This window comes from Prionailurus viverrinus, chromosome B1, assembly GCF_022837055.1.
Source record: "Prionailurus viverrinus isolate Anna chromosome B1, UM_Priviv_1.0, whole genome shotgun sequence".
Taxonomy (NCBI): domain Eukaryota; kingdom Metazoa; phylum Chordata; class Mammalia; order Carnivora; family Felidae; genus Prionailurus; species Prionailurus viverrinus.
The window spans coordinates 188255724-188278890 of NC_062564.1; the positions used below are offsets into that span (position 1 = coordinate 188255724).

Genomic DNA, 23167 nt, shown 5'->3' on the forward strand with positions numbered 1-23167 from the left:
AAATTCACCTGGCCTTAAGTAGTGGGGATCCTTAAGTAATCATACCCCCAGAGCAGTTAGAACTGAATTAAAAAGGAGTGCAGGGGCGCCTGGGTAGCTCAGTCAATTAAGCGTCTGACTTTAGCTCAGGTCAAGATCTTACAGCTAGTGAGTTCGAACCACGTGTGGGGCTCTGTGCTGACACCTTGGAGCCTGAAGCCTGCTTCGGATTCTGTTTCTCCATCTCTCTCTGTCTCTCCCCTGTTCGTGTTCTGTCTCTCTTTCTCTCTCCAGGGGAAAAAAAAAGGAGCACAAAGGAATATCCATCTGTAGGGGCACAGCATACGTACAGAATGCAACTGAAGGGGACGGTGAAGAAGAACTTTGCACATTCTTTGCACGAGGGCAGATTCTCTGATGTGTGATTGAGCTGCTTCTCACATGGGCGACTCCAAGAAACCTACTGCCATGGAGCAGATGTACCAGGTTCTATGTTTCTACGAGAGCGTGTGTGCCACATGGTGTAGATCTCTAATCCTATCAACATGTGCGGCACCCAGATAAGCCTGGCGAACTAGTGTAACAACCACCTATGTGTGTGTGTGTGCATGTAAGTGTGGGTGACTGTGAGCATCACCAAGCTCTACACCAGTCCTGCGGTCACAGCACACGTTCTTGAAAACCCCTAAACTAATCACACCATCACAGCAGTTGAGAAACGTGCAGGAAAATAAAACTGCAGAACCTGGGAATTGCAGATGAAAGCAAGTGGATAAGGAACACCAATCCCGTTTCTTTGCAATGGAGAATACTGAGGTCCAGATTATGGATTTGGGGCCAGAGTGACAGATGTCCTTAAAAGTAAGGTAAATATATCAATATGAGAAAATATCTAATATTTTAAGGTATTCAAAGCATACAGAGACAGAAATCATCTCATTTTATTGCACAGCTGACTTTGGATTGGCAGAATAGTAATTAGCATCAGTCCCATTTAACAGGTGAGAAAGATGACATTCAGAGTCCTGCTGACATTCAGAGCTGAGCTGCAGGCACACCACAAGAACACAGGACTTAGTCTGTCTTTACTCTCCAAGACCCGCACAGACTTTTTACTCTCTTATGCTTTCTGTGGAGAATAGAAGGCAAAGGTAAGTGTGCCACTACAGAGAAGTAGGGGAGAAGGTAGCAGGGAAAGCTCATTTGGCATGTCTCTGTTTCAGGTAAACTCTGGCTGTCTGAGTTTGTATGTGGTCTGAGTATGAAGGCTGATGGAACACAAACGTACTGGAAATTGTTTTCTTCGTAACTTTTCATATTCCACAAGTCTGCACCCTAGCATACGCTAACAATTCTTGTGCACAGCCTTCAACCCCTGTTCTTTCTTCTCTATTCTGACCTTGACTAGCTGTCATCCAGTTCAGCCAGGAGCAACGGTACCAAGCGAATCTGATATCCGACCACACATGTTTCCAAAATTGTGAGCTCTCTGTGAGCGACGGGAGGAACTGCTTCATCGGGACTAATTGCCAAAGGTTTACTTTGAGAAGCAATAAAGCAGTAGATAGGGAGTGGAAATCTATATGCAGGTACTTGGGTTTCTATTCTGAGCTTGCAATGGATTTTTAATTGGTTAGTTTTGCTAAAAGGTCAATGTATTAACCTTTGAGATCTTTCCTTAATTCTTAAGATTTCTTAAATGCACATTTAGAAACACACAGGTGCTTAACACATTTTGTCCAGTTAAACGGGCCTCTGTGATCTGAAATTGACATAGGCAGGTGGCTGCCAGATCTGCACTACTTCGGGAAATGGATGTATTTCTCCTTTACTGGCTCTCCGTGGGAAGGAGAGGAGGAGAGGGGAGGGAGTATGCTGACAGACAACAGCGGGGTGATTCTGTGCTCAGCATCTTGTCTTGGTGGTATACCCAAGCTGCAAGATTTATAACCTTCTTGTTACAATGCATCAGCTTCAACACTTTCAGTGAAGTCTTCAATAACTTCGATGACATCTTGCTGAGGGGTTTTGTCATTAAAAGCCTAAAGCTGGTCATTAACAAACCTTCTCTGCAATCATCTACTGCTGTGCTAACTCAGGCATGGATCCGACTGGAAAGTTGGGCTGGCTCAGAAACTTTCCAGAAGTCTGCTTTTTTTTTTTCCTCTCTATGGGGTATATTTCTTTAGGGAAAGAAAATACAGTTCTCAATTATTTAATCATTTATTTCTCATTACCCATTGGCTAACTCTTCTCTGACAGACACAACCAAATTCAACCAAGTATACAACACCTACTACATGACAGAAATGGCTGTCAGGGCTGAAGATATAACCACGAAAAAGACACAGCTCCAGTCTCAGGGAGTTCACGGCCCCCTTCAAAAATTAGCCATCGTTTACAGAATCCTTTGTAATGGGCCAGACTCTGTATTTAGGCTTTAAAGGCACTACCCTGTTCATTTTGCAGATGTGCTTATTAGCCCCGTTTTAAAGATTAGATAGCTGAGGTGTTGTCTGCTTATGAATTTTCCCCGAATTATTGATTGAGCATGTGAGTGGCAGAACCAGGCTTCGAACCCATGTCCTGCCTGAGTCGCAACAAGTTCATGGGCTCCAAACAACAGGATCTGGGCCAAGAAGAAGGCAAAGGCCATGGCATTCCAGGCTGAGGGAAAGATCACGGGCCACACAACAGGCAGACAGGCACATGCTGGGCACATGCTCAGGCACGTGATGAACAGGCAGAACACAGACTCAAATCCTCTTTCAGGAGAACTGAGGTCATGGCTGGAGTATTACTTACTGGGGCCAACCTCCCCTGCTTCATACTCTCCCTCACCTCAGCGGCTTTCAGATTATTGAGGCATCCATTTGTGTGTTTACACAGGAACTTAAACTCGCCTGCTCCGGAACAGCAAGGACTGGTGTACGTTTTACAAATATAACTGACATTCATATGATGTGAGAAAAGCTTAACTCCTTGAAGATGACTGCTTTCCAAACTTACACAAACATCAAGCAACCCAGTTGCTTGATGGTCGTTTCTGCTGCCAATGATTTAAGTTTTTCCCTAATCTGGCAACCTCTCTGATGGAAATAATGAATAGAGGGAGGCTGTTTCTGCTTTCTACTCCACAGGAGTCAACTGTAAATAGCCAGAGGCTCAAAGCTACAAGACTGACTCAGAGGTTCCCCCCAAAAAATGACGGAGAAACCTGTAGACATGGGGGAATATTCTGCTATAACTTAATTACTTGGAGGGAAATTTGAAAAAAAGCCTTGGGATGACATTTTTAAAATAAAAAGTTAAAAAAACTTGGGGTGATAAATATATTCTTAAGAGTACATATTTCGGGGCTCCTGGGTGGCTCAGTGGGTTGAACATCTGACTTCAGCTCAGGTCATGATCTCTCAGTTCATGAGTTTGAGCCTGGGATCAGGCTCTGTGCCGACAGCTCAGGGCTTAGAGCCTGGAGCCTGCTTCAGATTCTGTGTTTCCCCCTCTCTGGCCCTCTCCCACTGGTGCTCTGTCTCTTTCTCAAAAATAAATAAACATTTTTAAAAAATTAAAAAGAGTACACATTTTCTAATAATAATAATAATTATTACCATTGATTGAGAGCCTACTGTGCACCAGCAGTTGGTGGTTGGGGGTGATTACACAATAGCTCATTAAATGGAATCTTTACAACAACCCCGGTCAAGGAAAGTGTTAATCCATTTGTATAGGTGAACAAACTGAGGATTTGGGAGGCTGAACAATTTGCCAAGGGCCCCTCACTGAATAATTTGCAGAACTGAAATGTAAGCCTAGTTATAGGTTATTGCAAGTTTTTTGTGTCTCTACTCTGTTGCTTTTATCTATATCTATGTTAATGAAAAACAATCTATTTAAAGGCATTTAAATAATGCAATGATTAAAAAAGCATTAGCTGATTTCCCTCTCTTTTTTTTTCTTGAAATGACATCCCCCGCCCGCCCCGCCCCCTGCCGCCCTTTCCCAAAAGGAAACAGAAACATTAGCTTACTTTTTACTGCTCAATTAATTGCTGTGGGATTTTACCTGAAGAGATCAGAAAGACCTCCAGGCGGATATCATTGATCCAACTATAGTGTCATTATGTGCCTGTCCGTATGTGTGATGTTAGAGAGAAGGCTTTGTTTGTGGGGATCACAAAGCCATCATCCATCCGACTCTGCGGGTTCTGGCGGGCCCTCACCTGCAGTGCTTCCCACGAATGTCTTCCTTGGCCTGTTATTAGTTTTAATTGCTCACAGGGCGTTCTTACTAGTAAAGTTCTTGCCAGTCAAGATCATCAGCACCACCTCAAAGGAGTCTCAGGAAATCAATTAGTAAATTAGGCTCTAGTCCCCTGAGGAGAGGCAGGATAGGGAGTGTCGAAGCTTTGTCCAAGGTCACAGGACCAATTGGCCCCTGCAGACGCAGCAGGAAGCACATTTATTCAAGTCCAGAGTACCAAAGTAAGGAAAAGGTTCTGTGTGGTAGGACAAGTAATCACTCTGAGTCAGAAAACCCTGGACTCACAGATCTTATCAAACACCAAAATAGTAGTAGTGGTAATAATAATGCACACATTCTGCTTGGTTCTAGGAGATATGACTTAGTAACTGTGATCTTGAGCAAATGACTTAGCCTCTTTGAATCTCACTTTTCTCATCTGTAAAATAGGAGCAATGACCTCATCTCACTGTTTTGAAAATGAAGTAATACGATGGTATCAGCGAAGGTTCTTTTTGTTCCAAGTGATGGAAACCCAGTCAGATTCAGATGAAGCAGAAAGAGCACTTAATTATAAGTAAAAGTAATGTCTCTCAAGAACATGCACGCAGCTGGGTCTGAGGAAAAACTGGAATTAGAGGCTCCATTTCTAAGTGCCACCCTGAAGCCCTCCCTATTTCTTGTCTCCACGTCCCTGCAGCCCCCCTTTATACTACTGCTTAGCGTCCATGGCAGGACATAGCCAACAGCCCACAAAGGTACATCCCCCTGCCAAGTTAGGCTAAGAGACAAGGTGACTGGCCCAAATTCTAAACCTCAGGGAAGAACTGGGATTGGCCCAGCTCATGCCATGTACCTGCATTCCGACCAATCAATTATATATTAACAAGGAGCAGGATTGTACTCTACTTATATGGCTATCCCTGGGGTAAGCCTGAAGATGAGAGGAGACGGGTATTTCATAGAAGAAAAGGGATTAATTACTAGAAAAGAGAGTTTCTCCACAGATTACATAAACGGTGTCCACTACAACAATATATAAGAAATAGCTATCACTATACTCACTCCAGAATAAATACGCTTGTCTTTTTTTTGTCGGTAAGTAGATTTCTGCATATTTGAAAGACCACATTTTTTTAAAAGCAAAAAATTATAATATGTATTAATGACAATGAATATAGATCATCTAATGTTAAAAAATCAGAAAAGAACATAATACTGTGAACAGTTAATGTTTTAAGTGTATAATATTTTTTTCCATAGGTTTAAAGACACAATTGAAATTCTACAAGTAGAAAAACAGAATTTTGTTTCTAGTCCTATTCTCCTCTCTTGCCCCTGAGAAATCCAAATCTCTTCACATTTTCCACTCTCACCTTCAGTTACTTTTCTGTCTTTAAGTTGTCTTTGTTTGTGGGTCTACCAGCGAATTTTTAGTGTTAAGGATCTAACTGTATTAAAGTACTTGAAACTATTTCAAAGAGCAATGAAATGTCCTTATATGTTAGCACTAAACAGAGCACCAAGCTGAAAATGAAGAAAGCCAATTTCTATTTTTCTCTCTTTTCCCAGGAAACACAGAACAATTTTGGACAAGTCATTTGTGGTCCTTATATCATCCATAAATCTGCCTGCCGGTAACCAGCTTACTTTCCTCCTAGGATGAAGCTGGGAACATCGATGGATTAACTATGAATAGGGTCATTTACAGGGAGAAAGAGAGTGGAATCTCAGAAAACTGGACATTTCCTTTTTATTTTATCAGGAAGTGAATTCCTACCTAGAGAAAGAATCTGTTTTGCATGTAATACAAAAGAATTATTTCACTTGGATCAAACTGTAGGAATCCAATTGCCCTCTGCCAATAAATTCCAAGCCAGAGTGAGGGATTGAGTACCATATATTTTAGGTTTTGGAAAGAGACCATTTTGTGTCACTTTCCAGAATTCCTTCTGGCTGATTCCAGTATATTACTGATTAATTTGGAGAGAATAATTTTAGGACCTTTCAAATAGAATGATGAGAGAGAAGTGTACCTATCATGGTAAAAAAGGAAATTGAAAGTCTCGTTTTACATTGGATTTTGTTTCTGTGATATGATTCCTTTATAGGGAGGAGAAATTAAATTTACAAAGCAACAATGTTCCAAGTAGAAGCTGAAGTGGGGAAATTAACTGGTGTAGAAATGTGTTACCAGTTAAAGATGATTCCTTCACATTTGTTTTCAAATGTGAAAAGAATGCCATGGGGGGAAGAGCATTTGCCAGAATAATAGTATTGTCTTAAAATAAAAGTCACAGATTCTATATGACAAAAACCTGTTCCTAAATGGAGCTGTTTGGTTACAAATGAAACACACAGTGCTGGAAGACTCATTTTAGACCAAGACTCATCGAAGGCCATTCTAAAGTTTATTGCATAAATGCTTAATTTTGGTCCTTTACAAATTCCGTCAGTTCATTTCTTGGTAGTTAGGATGTTGAAATATGCACATAGGCATGCTGTAGTTGGTCAGTACTAATCTTTTTGTAATAACTAATGTTCTCTTCGAACAGACACCACCCCCTCTGTTCATATCACCTTCACCCAGGAGTCACAAAATGCTGAAGACAGTCACTTTTACTTGATTAAATTTTGAAAGGTTGAAGCTAGGCCAAAATTCTCACCTTCCTCTTTCCTAAATACTTTTTCTCCTCTCTCTTAATTACGTGGCTTTACACTGATTTACATGAATTTCGGCTTTCAAAATCATTGGTCTTTGCTGAATGCAAATAGGCACGTGGGAAAATTATATTAAGTTTGCACAATTGATCTTTCATCATTTCAAATGGTACCTTTGAACAGTTCCTGAAAGGTCTGTCTGAAATACTCCCAGCGCTGAGTGTCATCAAGAGATGCAGGGTCACCCTGGGGAAACCCGTTCTCAGTGATGTAAATTACAGGGTTATTATACGTATCCTGGAACAAGAGAGCAGAAGTTTTATTCCAAACAGATGTAAAAAAAAAAAAAGACTCATAAAATCAGGTGCATTACCCTCTATCTTCTCTAAGCTACAACCCAAAACTAGTTTTCATCAAATTGCACTGACCCTATTAACTTAATTTTCCACGCACTGACCTTTTATGACTAACAATGGGAAAGCAAAACTGTGCAAATGTCCATGAAGACAGTCAAATGACTCTTATCGTAATGAGAAGACAGAAATATCTTTCTTCCATCAGCATCTGCTGATTGTCACTACTCCTTAACCCCTTGGTCCCACCAACAGCTACACTCTCTATCTCCCCACAGCAAGGGTCCTAAAAATCATTAACTTAAATTTTTAATTTCAGCTACCTGGACACTATCCAGCATAACGGAGGCCAAAAAAGGATCCAGTTATTTCAGCCTTTAATGTGCCTTTTGATAATCACAGTTGTGACATCAGCCTGAAAAATATTTCCGAGCAACTTCTTTGACCCCAACTGACTTTAACAAAGAATCCCAACTTTGACCTTGTTTTGAAGCCTCTTATCAGCCAGTTATCCCTCACCAACTTAAATCCTAATCTCTCTTCCCAAGCCAATATATAAGCTACTGTCTAAAATCATTCTTTTTCCAAGTTCTTATATATACACATATGTCTGTCTTTCCGTTTCCACATATTTGGGTGTACATGAACACAAACGTGTTTTACCTTAATATATTTCAGTAGTTTACGTATTCCCCATGGCACCACATAGACCCAATCCAACTTTTTCCAAGATGGGTCTGGAAAAACTTGAAGCTCCACATCCTGAAGAAAACCCACTTCTTCTTTCTTGTTCTCCTGGTACTTCACTAAACGACTTGTATAATATTGCACAGCAAAGAAATCAGCTGTGCCTTTAATCATTCTCTTCTCTTCTTCTGTAAATTCTGGAAGCCTTGATGATGGATAGCCTTGCTTTTTACTCATGAAGGCAATCTGGGACTTGACAACTTCTGGATAATCACCGTCAATAAATATGGGTTTAGCAAAGAAATCCAAGCAGAAAGCAATGGCTCTTTTGGCAGCTTCCTGGTCGGACACTGAGTTGGTATCTGCTGGTTCCGCCCAGCCAGCAAAAATTCCTAGGGACACCATGCCCTTCTGCTCCTTTCGGAATAAAGAATCGTAGCTGTGCCAGGATCTGGCGTGAGCTTTGATCAGATTATGAGCTGCCTGATAACCTCCAGTTCCAAAGTGAGGTACACCAGGAGGAAATACACCGAGATCATACGCCATGATGGCAAGAATATTAGGCTCATTTATGGTGATCCACTGCTTGACTCGATCTCCAAATGTACTGAAGCAAAACCGGGCATATTTGTCAAAGGATTCGATGATTGCCTCTGACAACCAACCTCCTTTGTCTTCTAAGGCCTGAGGCAAGTCAAAGTGGTAGAGTGTCACTATGGGTATGACCCCATTAGTTAACAAATCATCAATGATCTTGTTGTAATAGTCTATTCCTAGGAAAGAAAAAAGAAGAACATATGAGAAGTAAAGTTATTTTTAGAACATTGACCATAAGTAGCGATCCGGAGAGGATTGGGAATAATTTCCTAAGTAACTTTTATTCCAAATAAGGTTTGTTACTTCCTGCATATAATCCAGTAAAGGCTGGGAGGAAGAAACATGAAGAATTCCAAGGAAGAATGGCTGAGCAGAGGGTTGGGGATGTGACGGAAGATGTATGTTCTGAAAGGAATACATTTGGGCAAGTTGCTACCACATAACTTTGTGTTATTATCACATGTATTGAAATTATTCTATTTGCATGCTTGATTTCTAACCCCACTAGAATACAAGCCTCATAATAGCTGGGGTCGTATCTAAGTCACCTCTGGATCCCCCAAATCCTGGAACAATACCAGAAAGTCAGTAGATAGATGCTCAATAAATAGTTGTTGAATGAATGAATGGTTCTCAATGGTATTAAATATAAAGTAAAGGAACTGATCTAGATGACTGTCTCAGTTCTTCTCCAGATACAGCGGTCTTATCAATCTAAAAAGGAGACCCACTGAACATGAAAAAGAGGTCCCAGAATGTGGGTTACAAGGGCAGTTAGCCAGAGCCTTGGCATATTAAGGAATATGGTTGAGAACTTTGCTCTAGGATTCTGACTTAGTCCATGAGATACCTAGCCACCTCTGGCTCTCACCTAATTCTCCAGCATTGCATGTGGTGGAGGGGGGAGAGCTTTTAATATTGTGGCAGAGTTCAGAAGAATGTTATTAAGTTGGAGATGCTCTGTCTCAGAAACCAATGCCAAGAAGATGTTGCGTCCAACCTAATAAGGACTCTTAACTGGAAGAGACTTTCTTAGGACAGACTGATATTAGTGCTTCGTGTTATTTTATGTCTAAGATTGTGGAAGAAACCTAAGCTCAGAAGAGAGAAGCTGTCCTGCTTTTCTGGATAATAACTAAATTCCTATGTAGAATTGTATTGCACTCAAAGTTTGTTCAGAAGTAGGGTCCTTTTTTCTCTTTTTTTTAACTTCATATCCTCTGATTAAAAAATAATTTAGGCTTTTTAGGGTGCCTGGGTGGCTCAGTTGGTTAAACAAATGACTTCAGCTCAGGTCAGGATCTCACAGTTCATGGGTATGAGCCCCATGTCGGACTCCATGCTGACAGCTCAGAGCCTGGAGTCTGCTTTGGATTCTGTTTCTCTCTCTCTCTCTCTCTTTCTCTCTCTCTCTCTCTCTCTCAAAAATAAATAAACATTAAAAAATAATTTAGGCTTCATACACAGAAATAAACTCAAAATGGATGAAAGACCTAAATGTAAGACAGAAAGCCATCAAAATCCTTGAGGAGAAAGCAGGCAAAAACCTCTTTGACCTTAGCCGCAGCAACTTCTTACTCAACACATCTTTGGAGGCAAGGGAAACAAAAGCAAAAATGAACTACTGGGACCTCATCAAAATAAAAAGCTTGTGCACAGCGAAGGAAACAATCAGCAAAACTAAAAGGCAACTGACGGAATGAGAGAAGATATTAGCAAATGACATATCAGATAAAGGGTTAGTATCCAAAATCTATAAAGAACTTATCAAACTCGACACCCAAAAAACAAATAATCCAGTGAAGAAATGGGCAAAAGACATGAATAGACACTTCTCCAAAGAAGACATCCAGACGGCCAACCGACACATGAAAAAATGCTCAACATCACTCATCATCAGGGAAATACAAATCAAAACCACAAAGAGATACCACCTCACACCTGTCAGAATGGCTAACATTAACAACTCAGGCAACAACAGATGTTGGCAAGGATGCAGAGAAAGAGGATCTCTTTTGTATTGTTGGTGGCAATGCAAGCTGGTGCAGCCACTCTGGAGGTTCTTCAAAAAACTAAAAACAGAACTACCCTACAATCCAGCAATTGCACTACTAGGCATTTACCCAAGGGATACAGGTGTGCTACTTCAAAGGGACACATGCACCCCTATGTTTATAGCAGCACTGTCAACAATAGCCAAAGTATGGAAAGAGCCCAAATGTCCATCGATGGATGAATGGATAAATAAGATGTAGTATATATGTACAATGGAGTATTATTCGGCAATCAAAAAGAATGAAATCTTGCCATTTGCAACTACGTGGATGAAACTGGAGGGTATCATGCTAAGTGAAATTAGTCAGTCAGAGAAGGATAAATATCATATGACTTCACTCATATGAGGACTTTAAGAGACAAAACAGATGAACATAAGGGAAGGGAAACAAAAATAATATAAAAATAGGGAGGGGGACAAAACAGAAAAGACTCATAAATATGGAGAACAAGCTGAGGTTTACTGGAGGGGTTGTGGGAGGGGGGATGCTAAATGGGTAAGGGGCACTAAGGAATCTACTCCTGAAATCATTGTTGCACTATATGCTAACTAATTTGGGTGTAAATTTAAAAAAAATAAAATTAAAACAACTTTGTGGGCATCATAAAAAAATAATTTAGGCTTTTGAATTTGTTCTATTCAATCATTAATTTCTTCATCCCTCAAATACACATGTATAGAAAAGCTACTGTATGCTGGACTTATAAACATATGTAAGATAAATACTGTCCTTGACCTAAGGAAGCTCCAATTTTAGTAGGACTACAGATAAATTCACAAACAATCATAATGCAGTATTACTGGTAAAGATAAAGTATGGAATACTATTTAAGTATATGGTAAGGAGTACCCATTCCTAACTAAGGACATTTGAAAATCTATTTTGAAAGCAATATAACATTATGATTCCAAAAGTGAACTATGGCAACCAGCTACCTAAATTCTACCCCATTCCTTCACCTACTTCAGTGACCTTAGGCAAGTTACCTTATCTCTCTGAATTATCTTTCCCTGTCTGTAAAATGTGGATGATAATAGAAACCTACTTCAATAATTTACTGCCAAGAGTTTAATGAGTTGATAAATTGAACATCACTAGAAAGTTCTTGGCATAAGGTAAGGGGCTCAGTACAAGTTAGCCATCATTTTAATAATTATTATTGTTGTTATTGTTGTCACTAGTGACATCTAAGTTGATACTCAAATGATGAATATAAATCATTCATATAAGACAAGGAAGAATGAGTGATCCAAGAAGAGAAAAAAGGGAAACAAATATGTGAAAGAGTAAGGGAGGTGTGGAAATAAACAAAGACCACCAAATATGAACAAAGAGTTTATTTATTCGGAGCTTGCTGTAGCGAGGGAATCAGCCATCATCACTTGCATTTGACAGATACTCAAAGTCTGTCAGGAAAGAGAGGAAGCTTTATAGTGAGAAAAAGGAGGGGAAGGAGAAGACTTCAGTTACAAGCTGATTGGAGATTGTTGGCACAGGGAGGCTGGAGGTGGGCTAAATAGAAGCAGGGCATCTTAAGCAATTGGTCTGGGACACATATGTGACTTTCTCTGGCTGGTCCTAAGTTGGAAGCAGGGGGAAGGGGAACAAACATACATAACGAAAAAAAAAAAACAAAAAAAAAAACCAGAGAAGTTGGCAGATGTTGATCTAGTTCTGACTATTCTGAGCCAATTGCTACAGAGGTTGTGTTTGGCTTCCTGGGTTTCTTTTGTAGATCCGAGTTTTAGTACCATATATGGACTAGCCAGTCTTCACTTGTAAACTGTATTTTAGCCTAGTGTGGCTCTTTCTGGGAACTGTAAGTCCAGGATAATGATAATGTATAGCTGAGCAGAGAAAGCACAAGAATGGTGAGAGGTAAGCAAGCCAAATAATGCAAGATCATGTGTTGTCTGTCTGTCTGTCTATAAGAGTGGATATTTTTAACAACAGCTCTCTTGTTTTGTAAACCAGAACATAATGTGAATCATGCATAACAACTCCATACTTGGAAGACCCTTACATATGCCATTACTCACTTGGCAGATAGGATACCTCAACCTATGCCCTAATCCATGCCCTATGTCCATGCCCTAATCCATGAAACATGTGAATAAGTTACTTTACATAGAAAAAAGAATTTGCTGATGTCATTAAGGTTAAAAATCTTGAGATGGGGAGATTTCTCTAGATGGTTCAGGTGGGCCCAATCTAACCACATGAGTCCTTAGAAGTGAAAGAGTAGAGCAGAGGAGTGGGTCGGAACGATGAACAACAGAAGAGGCCAGAGAGGTGGCAGCATAAGAAGCACTGAACCCACTATTGTCAGCTTTGAATGTGGAAGGAGGGAGTCACCTGCCAAGGAATGCAGGTTGCTTCTAGAAACGGAAAATGGCCCTCAGTTGATAATCATCAAGGAAATGAGGCCTTCAGTCCTACTACCATAAGAAACTGAAACAAGCCAAGAAACAGACTTTGGAAAGAAATGCAACCCTGTAGGCACCTTGGTTTTAGCCTACAGAGACCCATGTCAGACTTCTGACCTCCATAACTCTAAAGTAATAAATTTGTGCTTTTTAATTGAAATATACTTGATATACAATTTTATATTATTTTCAAGTGTAAAACTTATGCTATTTTTAAGCAGCTAAGCTTGTGATAATTTGTTGCAGCAGCAATAGAAAACTAATACATTCACCAAACGTTATAAAGTTTTTCTTTTCTCTCACAATGAAAGATCATTCTGCCGTCCCATCTCAGGGCCTCTGCAAGCCCACGTCCTCATTTGTAAAACGCAATATCCAACGATGGTATAATGGAATCAGTTTGGAATTGATATGTGTGAAGGTTTTCATAGACAATTCCTTCCATTGGCTCTGAATATAAAAATAACATCAGTTTTCATTTATTGCATTCATACTATATGTGCCATTTCATTTAATCCTAGCCCTAAGCCCAAGAGGTGGGCTTTTTTTTTTTAAGTTTATTTATTTATTCTGAGAGAGAAAGAAAGCATGAGCACGGAAGGGGCAGAAGAAGGGGTGGGTAGAGGAGGAGGGGGAGGAGGAGAGACAGAGAATCCCAAGCAGGCTCCACACTATCAGTGTGGATCCCGATGTGGGGCTTGAACCCATAAACCATGAGATCATGACCTGAGCCAAAGCCAGACGTTTAATCAACTGAGCCACCCAGGTGCACCAAGAGGTAGATATTTTTTATCCTCATTAAGCATCTAAGGAAACCTCTTCTCTTCAGAGACAGCAAGTCCCAGACTTAAGTAATAATGTCATATGGCACAGCCGACATTTAAACCCAGTCTGCCTCACTACAAAGACCGAACCAGTTCTACCATGACATTCCGTTTCTCACGTTTACTGTTTCAGAACCAGAAACATGGTGACAATGCTTTACTGATCTTCACAATCACCTATTTTGGAGCTGATTCATAATATTAGATCCATTTTTTTCATTTTTGGAGGAATCAATGATTTACCCTTGTAAGTATCATTAGATGTGGTACAATCATTAATGACGGCAATCAACGTAGTTCAAACAACATGATAATCTTCAGTTTAATTGAAGATTTAAAAAAATTTTAAATAAGATTTTTTTTTCTCACTCATCAGCCTGACAGAGCAACAAAGCATTTCATAATTAATATTTATCCCAGAATTGAGTACTTTTGGTTTATACAGAGCACTTTTGGTTTGGTGCTGTAATGCAATTTTCCCATGGGGCAGTGAAGTGAGGTTTGTAAGAGCAGAACTCCAGAGTCAAACAGTTGAGCTGAAGAATCATGGACAAATCACTTGGCCTATGTACATCCAAGTTTCCTCATCTGTAAAAATATTATGGTATATTATAAGTGCCACCTCATGACTGTTTTGAGTATCAAATGAGACCAAATCATGAAAGGATTCTTTAGCTTTTATAAGAAATTCAGTCGTTGGACAAATGTGTATTTTTAAATGATCATCTGTTACCAATAAAGGGACCTTGAAACTTTGAGAGGCTATTTGGACTCTATTCTGCTCCTGGATATTTAGGACATAATTTTTTTAAATATATAATTTTTTTCTACTGTTTATTTTTTAGAGAGACAGAGTGCAAGTGGGGGAGGGGCAGAGAGAAAAGGAGAGAATTCAAAGCAAGATCCAGGCGCCGAGCTGTCAGCACAGAGCCCAACGAGGGGCTCGAACCCATGAACCAAACTGTGAAATCATGACCTGAGCCAAAGTCGATCGCTTAACCAACTGAGCCACCCAGGCGCCCCAGGACATAACTGATTATTTTAAGTATTTAAACTTCCATAGCCTTCTTTCATACTTAACTACCATTTTCTCTGATATAATTAAGCCCATTTCTTCTTATTTGATCTTTGGAAATATAAAGCAAATTTGAGTTAAATGTCTTTTGGATATAGGGGAAAGCAACCCACTTCAGATTAACTCAAATATAAAGGTGGCATGAGGGGCAGGTGGCTGTTTGGTGTAGGAAGCCTGGGCATTATTTGATATGACAGAGAGCTATCAGATTCCCAGTCACACAAAATTACAACTGAAACTCAAGGGAATTGAAGCTGGGAGCTGAGAACGTCTTTGCCTCTCAAGAAAGACTGGTCTCACCCATCCAGTTTCACTCAACACATGCTTTCTTTATGCACCAAATTTGCTATGGTCTCAAAATGGCCATCCCATCTGCCAAAGCTATCTTATAGTCCTGGTTCCAGCACCAACCAACTCATATTCTCAACTTCTCAACTCCAAACATCTCTGAGAGGGGAAGACAACTGGGCAAGATTCTCTTTTTCCATGAGGTTATACCATATTACGTCACAAGGGAAAAAGGTCTTTCCCTTGTCCAGTCAGCTATGGCCAGGAGTGGAGCAGGTCTATGTAGAACAAAGAAATGGGGAAATTCTCTCAGAAGAGGATGTGGCTAGGACTTGCAAAGATGATGTGTCAATGCAGAAAATAACTGACCTGGAATCCCCCTAGCCAAACTATAAATATCTTAATGTAGAATTAATTTTGTTCAAGTGCCTAACATGCATCACACATGAAAACTAGGTTCATTCCCTTCTAGACTCACACCACCAATTAATTTCTTTGCTTGCCCTATGTTCTCTTATCACAGTGCCTGTATTTGCTTCCTATTGCTGCTATAAAAAATTACCATAAACTTAGTGGCTTAAACCAACACAAATTTATTATCTTACAGTTCTGGGCATCAGATACTCAAAAAGATTCTCACTGAACTAAAATCAAAATGTCAGCAAGGCTAAGTTCTTTCTGGAGGCTCTCAAGGAGAACCCATTTCTTTGCCTCTTCTGGCTTCCAGAGGCGGCCTGCATTCCTTGGCTCGTGGCCCCTCTAATATTCTCAAAGCCAACAGTATAACCATCTTCTCTCCTCTCTGACCTCTGTTTCAGTTCCTGTATTTTCTCTCTCTGACTCCGATCCTCTTGCTTCCCTCTTATAAGGCCTCATGTGATTACACTGGGACCATCCAGATAATCCAGGATAATCTCCTCATCTCAAGATTTTTAATGTAATGACAACTGTAAAGTCCCTTTAACCATGTAAGATAATATAGTCACAGTTTCTATGAATTAGGATGTGAGCATCTTTGGGGGCCATTATTCAGCCTAACATATTGCCTGATATGGAGTAGCAGATTAATAAATGTTTCTTTAGTTATTTACTTTACCATTCCTGCTAACTGTGCTCATATTTTAAATACTAAAGTGAATAAGGAATTCTGCATAGACATTCCTTTTTTTTATTTCCAATACCTGGGTCTCCTACTAATCATCTGAAACTTACATTTGTGGCAGAAATGAAAATGAACTTGAACAGCTGAGAACTACAGAAATATGTGATTTCTTTTGCCAGCTCAATCTCTTCTTGTTAAACCTCGAAGACTTGACATTTGAAAGAGAAAGGCTGTGTAACAATTCCACTTTGTAAAATATTCTTACAGTTTGGGAACATAGGTTTTACACGTTTCCAAATGTCCTCTAATCAAGCTTTAAAATAGGAGTTAGAACACAAAAAACGGGATGCCTTGTAAAGGATAGTGACAAGGGTTTTTCCAATTCTTTACATGCTCTTTGAGAAAATGTTTAAACAGAAAAAAACAAATGATGGCCTTTCTGAGTTAAAACAGTTCCAGTTGCTTCAACAGATCACTGCACAACAGTGAACAACCGCTTATTGAAATTCTGCCGACTGGAAGCACCTCCTGTGCCCTCTTGTTCATGGAAAAGTCTGTAATATTAATCAGCTATGACTTTACAAAAGCTGGGGGCAAACATAAAGAGCTCAGTGCTGGGGCACGTGATCCTCACATGAGATGTGCGTGAGTTATCTTCCCACATTGTGCAAGTGGCCCCAGTATCTCCAGTCTCATCACCACCCCCCTCCAGCTTTTCTGCTGCCCTGTTCCTGGATGGCTGATCTATAGTGTGCTCCATGGACTTCTGTATATATCTCATATTTGTTTTAAATAGCTTGATATGTTGACATAGTGGTACAGTAATCCTCTATCTGAAAATCTTGGAGGGAAATGTGTTCCGAATTTTTGGATTTTTAGAAAGGAAATACAGAGCAAATACCATATACTAAGTTAATACCCTCAGTGGGTCTGGATCAGTCTCACTTAATATTTCTGTGTCATAGACTCTAAGTCTAAAGTTCTCTTTTGGCCAGCAAAAGAGCAGATGCAGGATTAGAGCGGGAGATGGCTAATGTCCGGGAAAAGACAAGAGCCCCAAATAAGGGTCTTTGCTGGGTATTTATTAAGATCAGAAGGCTTACAAACGTGATGGGCATGTACAAAGAGACAAAGAAACTGTCAACATTAACTTGGGGATGTGAGGGAAAAGGGGGAATTTGAAAATATACAGTATTTGGGGTTTGGGTCAATATAAAACAAAATCTTGGCGCTGGGTAGATGGGCAGGTGGTTGATAACGGCAGACAGGAGGTGCTGTGCTTGTTTATCTTAGCTAGCCTAGGGGATGAGACAGATAGGGGAAATAACCTCAGGGTTAATAAGCCACCTTTTCTTTTGTTAACCATCTCTTCTCTGAGCTGCATCACCTGCAGCGCAGTGGTCCATAGTCCAATTCACCAGTTTACCGAACTGGGCCCTATCCTCCTGTGAAAGCAACTTTTCTGCTATAGTACTAAATTGGGGGTGCTTCCACCTGAATATCTAATCTTGTTTATTTCATATACCTATGTATTGGGCACCTTTGCGCCTGTTCCTATTTTGGGCCTTTGCCCCTCCCTCTCTATTCTGGGGGCTCTGCACCCCCTCTCTATTTTGGGGTGCCTGTGCACCTCTCAATTCTTGGCATCTTTGCGCCTCCCTATTCTTGGGTGCCTTTGCACCCCCTATTTTTGAGGTGCCAATCTGGTTTACCCATACTTGAGTATGAGCATTCTATAGCTTTGTATTTCCTTATGCCTTGTTAACCCATTGGTGTAAGCCTGGGGGATTCCTAAGCATATTCCCCACATTTCTGCAATAAACTATATAAATATTCTTACCAAGTGAAATCACCTAACATTGTAAAAAAATTTTCACAAGGGTTGGACGTCCAAAATATATAAGGAACCCGTAAAACTGAGTATCAAAAAACAACCTGATTGGGGTGCCTGGGTGGTTCAGTCGGTTGAGCATCTGACTCTTGATTTCAGCTCAGGTCATGATCTCACGGTTCATGAGTTCAAGCCCCACATCAGGTTCTGCACTGACAGGAGGGAACTTGCTTGGGATTCTCTGTCTCCCTCTGCCTCTTCCTCTTTCTCTCAAAAATAAATAAATAAATATTTTAAAAAATAACCTGATTAAAAAATAGGCAGGGAACCTGAATAGATACTTTTCCAAAAAAGCCATACAGATGGCCAAAAGGCACATGAAAATAATGCTCAATGTCACTAACCATCAGGAGATGCAAATCAAAACCAGGATGAGATAACACCTTACACCTGTCAGAATGGCTAGTATCAAGAAGTAGCAAGTGCTAGTGAGGATGTGGAGAAACAGAAACCCTCATGCAGTATTAATAAGAATGTAAATTGGTGTGGCCACTATGGAAAATAGTATGGAGGTTCCTTAAAAAGTTAAAAATAGAACTACCACATGATCCAGCAATTCTACTTCTAGATATTTACCTGAAGAAAACAAAAACACTAATTTGAAAAGACATATGACCTGCTGGGTTCATTGCTGCATTACTTACAATACCCAAGATATAAAAGCAACCTAAATATCCATCGATGGGTGAATGGATAAAGATGAGGTGTCTGTGTATGTATGTCTGTGTGTCTGTGTGCGTGCGTGTGTGTGTGTGTGTGTGTGTGTGTGTGTGATGGAATATTACTCAACCATAAAAGGGAATGAAATCTTGCCATTTGTAGTGAAATGGATGGATCTAGAGGGTAGTATGCCTAGTGAAATTAGTCAAATTCCATATGACTTCACTTATACATGGACTCTAAAAAACAAATGAACAAACAAAACAAACCAGAATCAAACTCAGATATTGAGAACAAACTGATTGTTGCTACAGGGGAGAGAGGAGGGAGAATGAGCAAAATAGGTGAAGGGGATTAAGAGGCATAATCTTCCAAGTATAAAATAAGTAAGTCATGGAGCCATAGTGTGCAGCATAGGGAATATGGTCAATAATATCATAACAACTTTGTATGATTACACCTGGTAACCAGACTTATTGTGGTGATCATTTAGTAATATATATAAATGTTAAATCATTATGTTCTATACCTGAAACTAATACAATATTGTATATAAATTATTCTTCAATTAAAAAAAAAGCATCAATTCAGGTTAGCTTTTGTTGCCAAATTACTTTTAAAATTAAACTTGCTAAAAAGGATTCAGTATTCAGAGCTTTTTGGATTTTAGAATTTCAGATAAGGGGTTATGGATCTGTATTACAAGTTGGCCCGGGGAGGTGTTGTTTTGCTGTGTGTGTGTGTGTGTGTGCGTGTGCGTGTGCGTGTGCGTGCGTGCGTGTGTGTGTGTGTGTGTGTGTGTGTTTTCAAGTTTTTCCATTGTTTACCATCCAAATGGAAATTCAGTGAAAACTCCAAACACCCAGAATCATGGACTAGAGCAGTGGAAAGAGTTCTGGTGATGCGGTGCCTTTGCTTCATTTCACCAACAGAGAAACTGTAGCACAGGGAGTAGAAATGGTCTAGTGAGGCTAAAGAAGGTTCTAGAGTAGACACTACATGTTTGACACTAGACAGACCTAGGTTGAATTCAGCACTAACTAAATTGCCACCTTGGCAAATTTATACCCAGCCTTCCATCCCAGATCACCATTATTCCCTGTTTAGAGAAGCACCTCACCCATAAGGGTATTAGGAGCATTAAATCAGCAAAAGCAGGGTGCAATGTTCGGCACACTGAGCTATACATACTGTGTGCTCAAGAAAACACAACCATTACTAGCTTTAGGGTTATTTTTATGATTATTATTGACCTAATTCACTTAAACTCAGTAAATGTTTACTGAATTCCTCCTTGTAAGACACCATACTGTTATGCGGGTGAATGAGGCAGAATTATCTGCCCATACACTATAGGCAATTCAATACAAGTACCTAGCACAGTCCCTGACACACAGTAGATACTTAAGACACATTTTTTGAATTGAATTAAACTCAAGGTGCTTATAATCTAACAGGGGATATAATAATGCTAAGAGTAAAAAATGTGAGAAATACTCAAAGAGGTTTATGACATGCTATGGGAATAGAAAAACAAAGATGTATTCTGTCTTCGAACAGGGGAGAGTGTAAAGAAGAAGAAACATCCATGCTGGTCTTACCAAGAGGGTTGATATTCAGTGGGTATAGCCATTCCAGGCAGGAGAAAAGAGTTTAAGAAAATTCCTACAGGGGTGGAAAATTGCATAGTACGTTTAATAAGTAGTGGGTTATGTGCTTAGGGAATTACATAGAACAATTGCATGGGTCGTATGCATGAGGGAATTTCAGCCTGCAATGCAACAGAGGTGAGTTAAGACTAAGTCAAATGAAACCTGAAACGGTGTTATGAAGGAGTGTGCACTATACATCGAGGCTTGAGATTTTGTACAAAGAATTAAAGGGCAGAGAAAGTGTGAAAGTAGTTAGACCCAGCATGGGTATATCAAAAAGTCCTTGATGGGAATGATAAAGAACTAAACCAGGGTGGAGGCAGAGAAGAGGGCCAGGAGGGAGAAGTTAAAGAGACATAAGTGGAATGGATCATACTTAGCAACCAATTAGATGTAGAAAGAAAAATAAGAGGAGATTCAGAGATTACTCTTAGTTTTTAGACTTTTGAGGGTATAATGGTGCCAGAGAAGAGAGAAGGTTATAGATGATGGATGAGGAAGGCAGAAAATTATTAGTTCACTTTTAAACTGAACAAGTTAATGTGTGTTCAAGGCAGGAAAAAAAAACTGGTCTGTGATGTCAAGGAACTAGACATTCAACCAACAGGAGTTAGTCAGGGGAGCTAATGTCTTTAGATTGGGCAATGGACTTGCTAATCTTGTGTTGTCCCTTATCTGAAGTTGCAGCTGCATTTCACAACCTACAGATTCCCCCACCTTACATAAAAATCAACATTTGCAAGTACATATGCCCACCTAGCAATTGTTGTCACAGGTGGTTCTTACTATGTGGGAAATCAGATAACTTACCCAAAAAAGAGCCCCTGAGGATCAGTGAAGGCACTGAAGGCTGGAAGCGGGATGAGGCAAGCAGGGCCCTTCATTCAGGTTTCTGCAAGTGCCCACCTTGCACTTGCAAGACCCTGAGAGTCAATGTTTCCTTGGATTTTGCACCTTGGGCACATCACTTGCCTCACCTAGTCCCAACCCTAGGAGTAGTGTGAAGTATTTCCCAGGACAAAGTAGCAATAAAGATTCTTTATTAAGAAGACTTTATGTTGTAGTACAGGGGTCACAAAACTTTTCTTGTAAAGTACCAGGTAGTAAATATTTCAGGCTTTGCAGGCCATATGGTCTCTGCACCAATTACTCAATTCTACCAAGGTAATGGGAAAACAACCACAGACTATATGTAACGAATGGGCATGGCTGTGCTGCAATAAAACTTTATTTACAAAAATGGGAGTCAGGCCAAATTTGGCCCTCAGGTTATAGTTTGCCAGCACTGTTGTGTGGAAGGAGCTAGCTAGACCTTAGGTTTAAATTCCAAACCCACCATTTACAAAATATCTGGATTTGGACATGTACCACTGTAAAAAATGTGATTAATTATACCTTCTCCTCATTGATTGTGGGGATTTGAGAAAATGTATTTAAAATGTCTCATAAATAACAGGCATTCAAATAGGGCAGTAGTTTTTTTTTTGTAAAGTTTTTATTTACTTATTTTGAGAGACAGAGAGAGACAGAGAGAGACAGAGAGAGACAGCATGAGTCAGGGAGAGGCAGAGAGAGAGAGAGAGGAAGAGAGAGAATCCCAAGCAGGCTCTGAGCTGTCAGCACAGAACCCGATGCGGGGCTCGAATTCACAAACAGTGAAATCATGACCCAAGCCAAAATCAAGAGTCAGACACTTAACTGACTGAGCCCCCCAAGCACCTCAGGACAGTAGTCTTTTTAATTACAAAGCTCAATAAGAATAATAGCTAACACTATTTGAATGCTTTTATGATATACAAGCTACTATGTAAATAATGCACTTTACAGAGTTAATTCCACTTAAACTTCCCACAACTGTTGGAAGTAGGAACTATTATAGTATTCCTTTCTACTTGTGGGGAAACTGAGTCATGAAAAAATGCCCAAGAGATGCTTAGATAGTAAGTGATATAGCTGGCACTTAATCCCTAATTAAGTGAACTTCACATGCCTTGGTGCTAATCTCTTTGCTAGTTAATTAGCTCCACCAATTCAGCTCCAACTGAAATGCTCCAAATCTCCTCAAGTTCTGCAGGGCTTTTCATAACTCATCACAGCCTAACACAACTGAAAACAGTTTAATACATACCTTTTGGAAAATTCACCTTCAGGTAAACACTCCATATCTTACATCAATGAAATACTTATTCCCACCCCCTGCCTGCCCATCTATTTCGCCCCTCCCAACAAATATCTCCAGTTAAAGGAAAACAGAATATTATTAAGAAAGCTAATGCAAACCTATTTCAAAAAATTTATCCTATAATCACCCTAAAAGCTTGCAATTTCAAAGCTAGGCTGCAGAACAGCACATTGGATTAATTATGCCAGACTGCAGCAATAACCTTGAATTAAAGCTGCAACCTTCTATTTTTAAGAAACACTTGCCTTTCTGGTTGATGAAACCTGTCGTCCCATCAGGTAACAGACGTGACCAGGAAAGAGAGAAGCGGTAATGAGTCAATCCAAGCTGTTTGATACATTTCAAATCTTCCTCCCACAGAGTGTAGCTGCCACAAGCTACATCGCCAGTCTGGTTCTGGAAAACTCTCTCTCCTCCCTGATGGGTGAATGTGTCCCAGACACTAGGGCCTTTTCCATCTGCATCCCAGCCTCCTGAGAAAAAGAAGAAAA

General features: G+C 40.0%; 1 protein-coding gene across 5 annotated transcripts in view; it reads right to left on the reverse strand.

Moving 5' to 3' along the window:
* Window positions 1-23167, reverse strand: part of LOC125163314 (cytosolic beta-glucosidase) — a 130048-nt gene that overhangs the window by 53866 nt on the left and 53015 nt on the right. For all 5 annotated transcript variants that reach the window (XR_007151398.1, XM_047854849.1, XM_047854848.1 and 2 more), the window contains 3 exons: window positions 22922-23149; window positions 7899-8695; window positions 7056-7179 (listed from right to left, as the gene is read on the reverse strand). Coding sequence is in view for 4 of the 5 variants with exons in the window: in XM_047854849.1 (XP_047710805.1) it covers window positions 7056-7179; window positions 7899-8695; window positions 22922-23149 (1149 nt within the window). In the remaining variant the exon portion in view is untranslated. The remainder of the gene's footprint in view (window positions 1-7055; window positions 7180-7898; window positions 8696-22921; window positions 23150-23167) is intronic.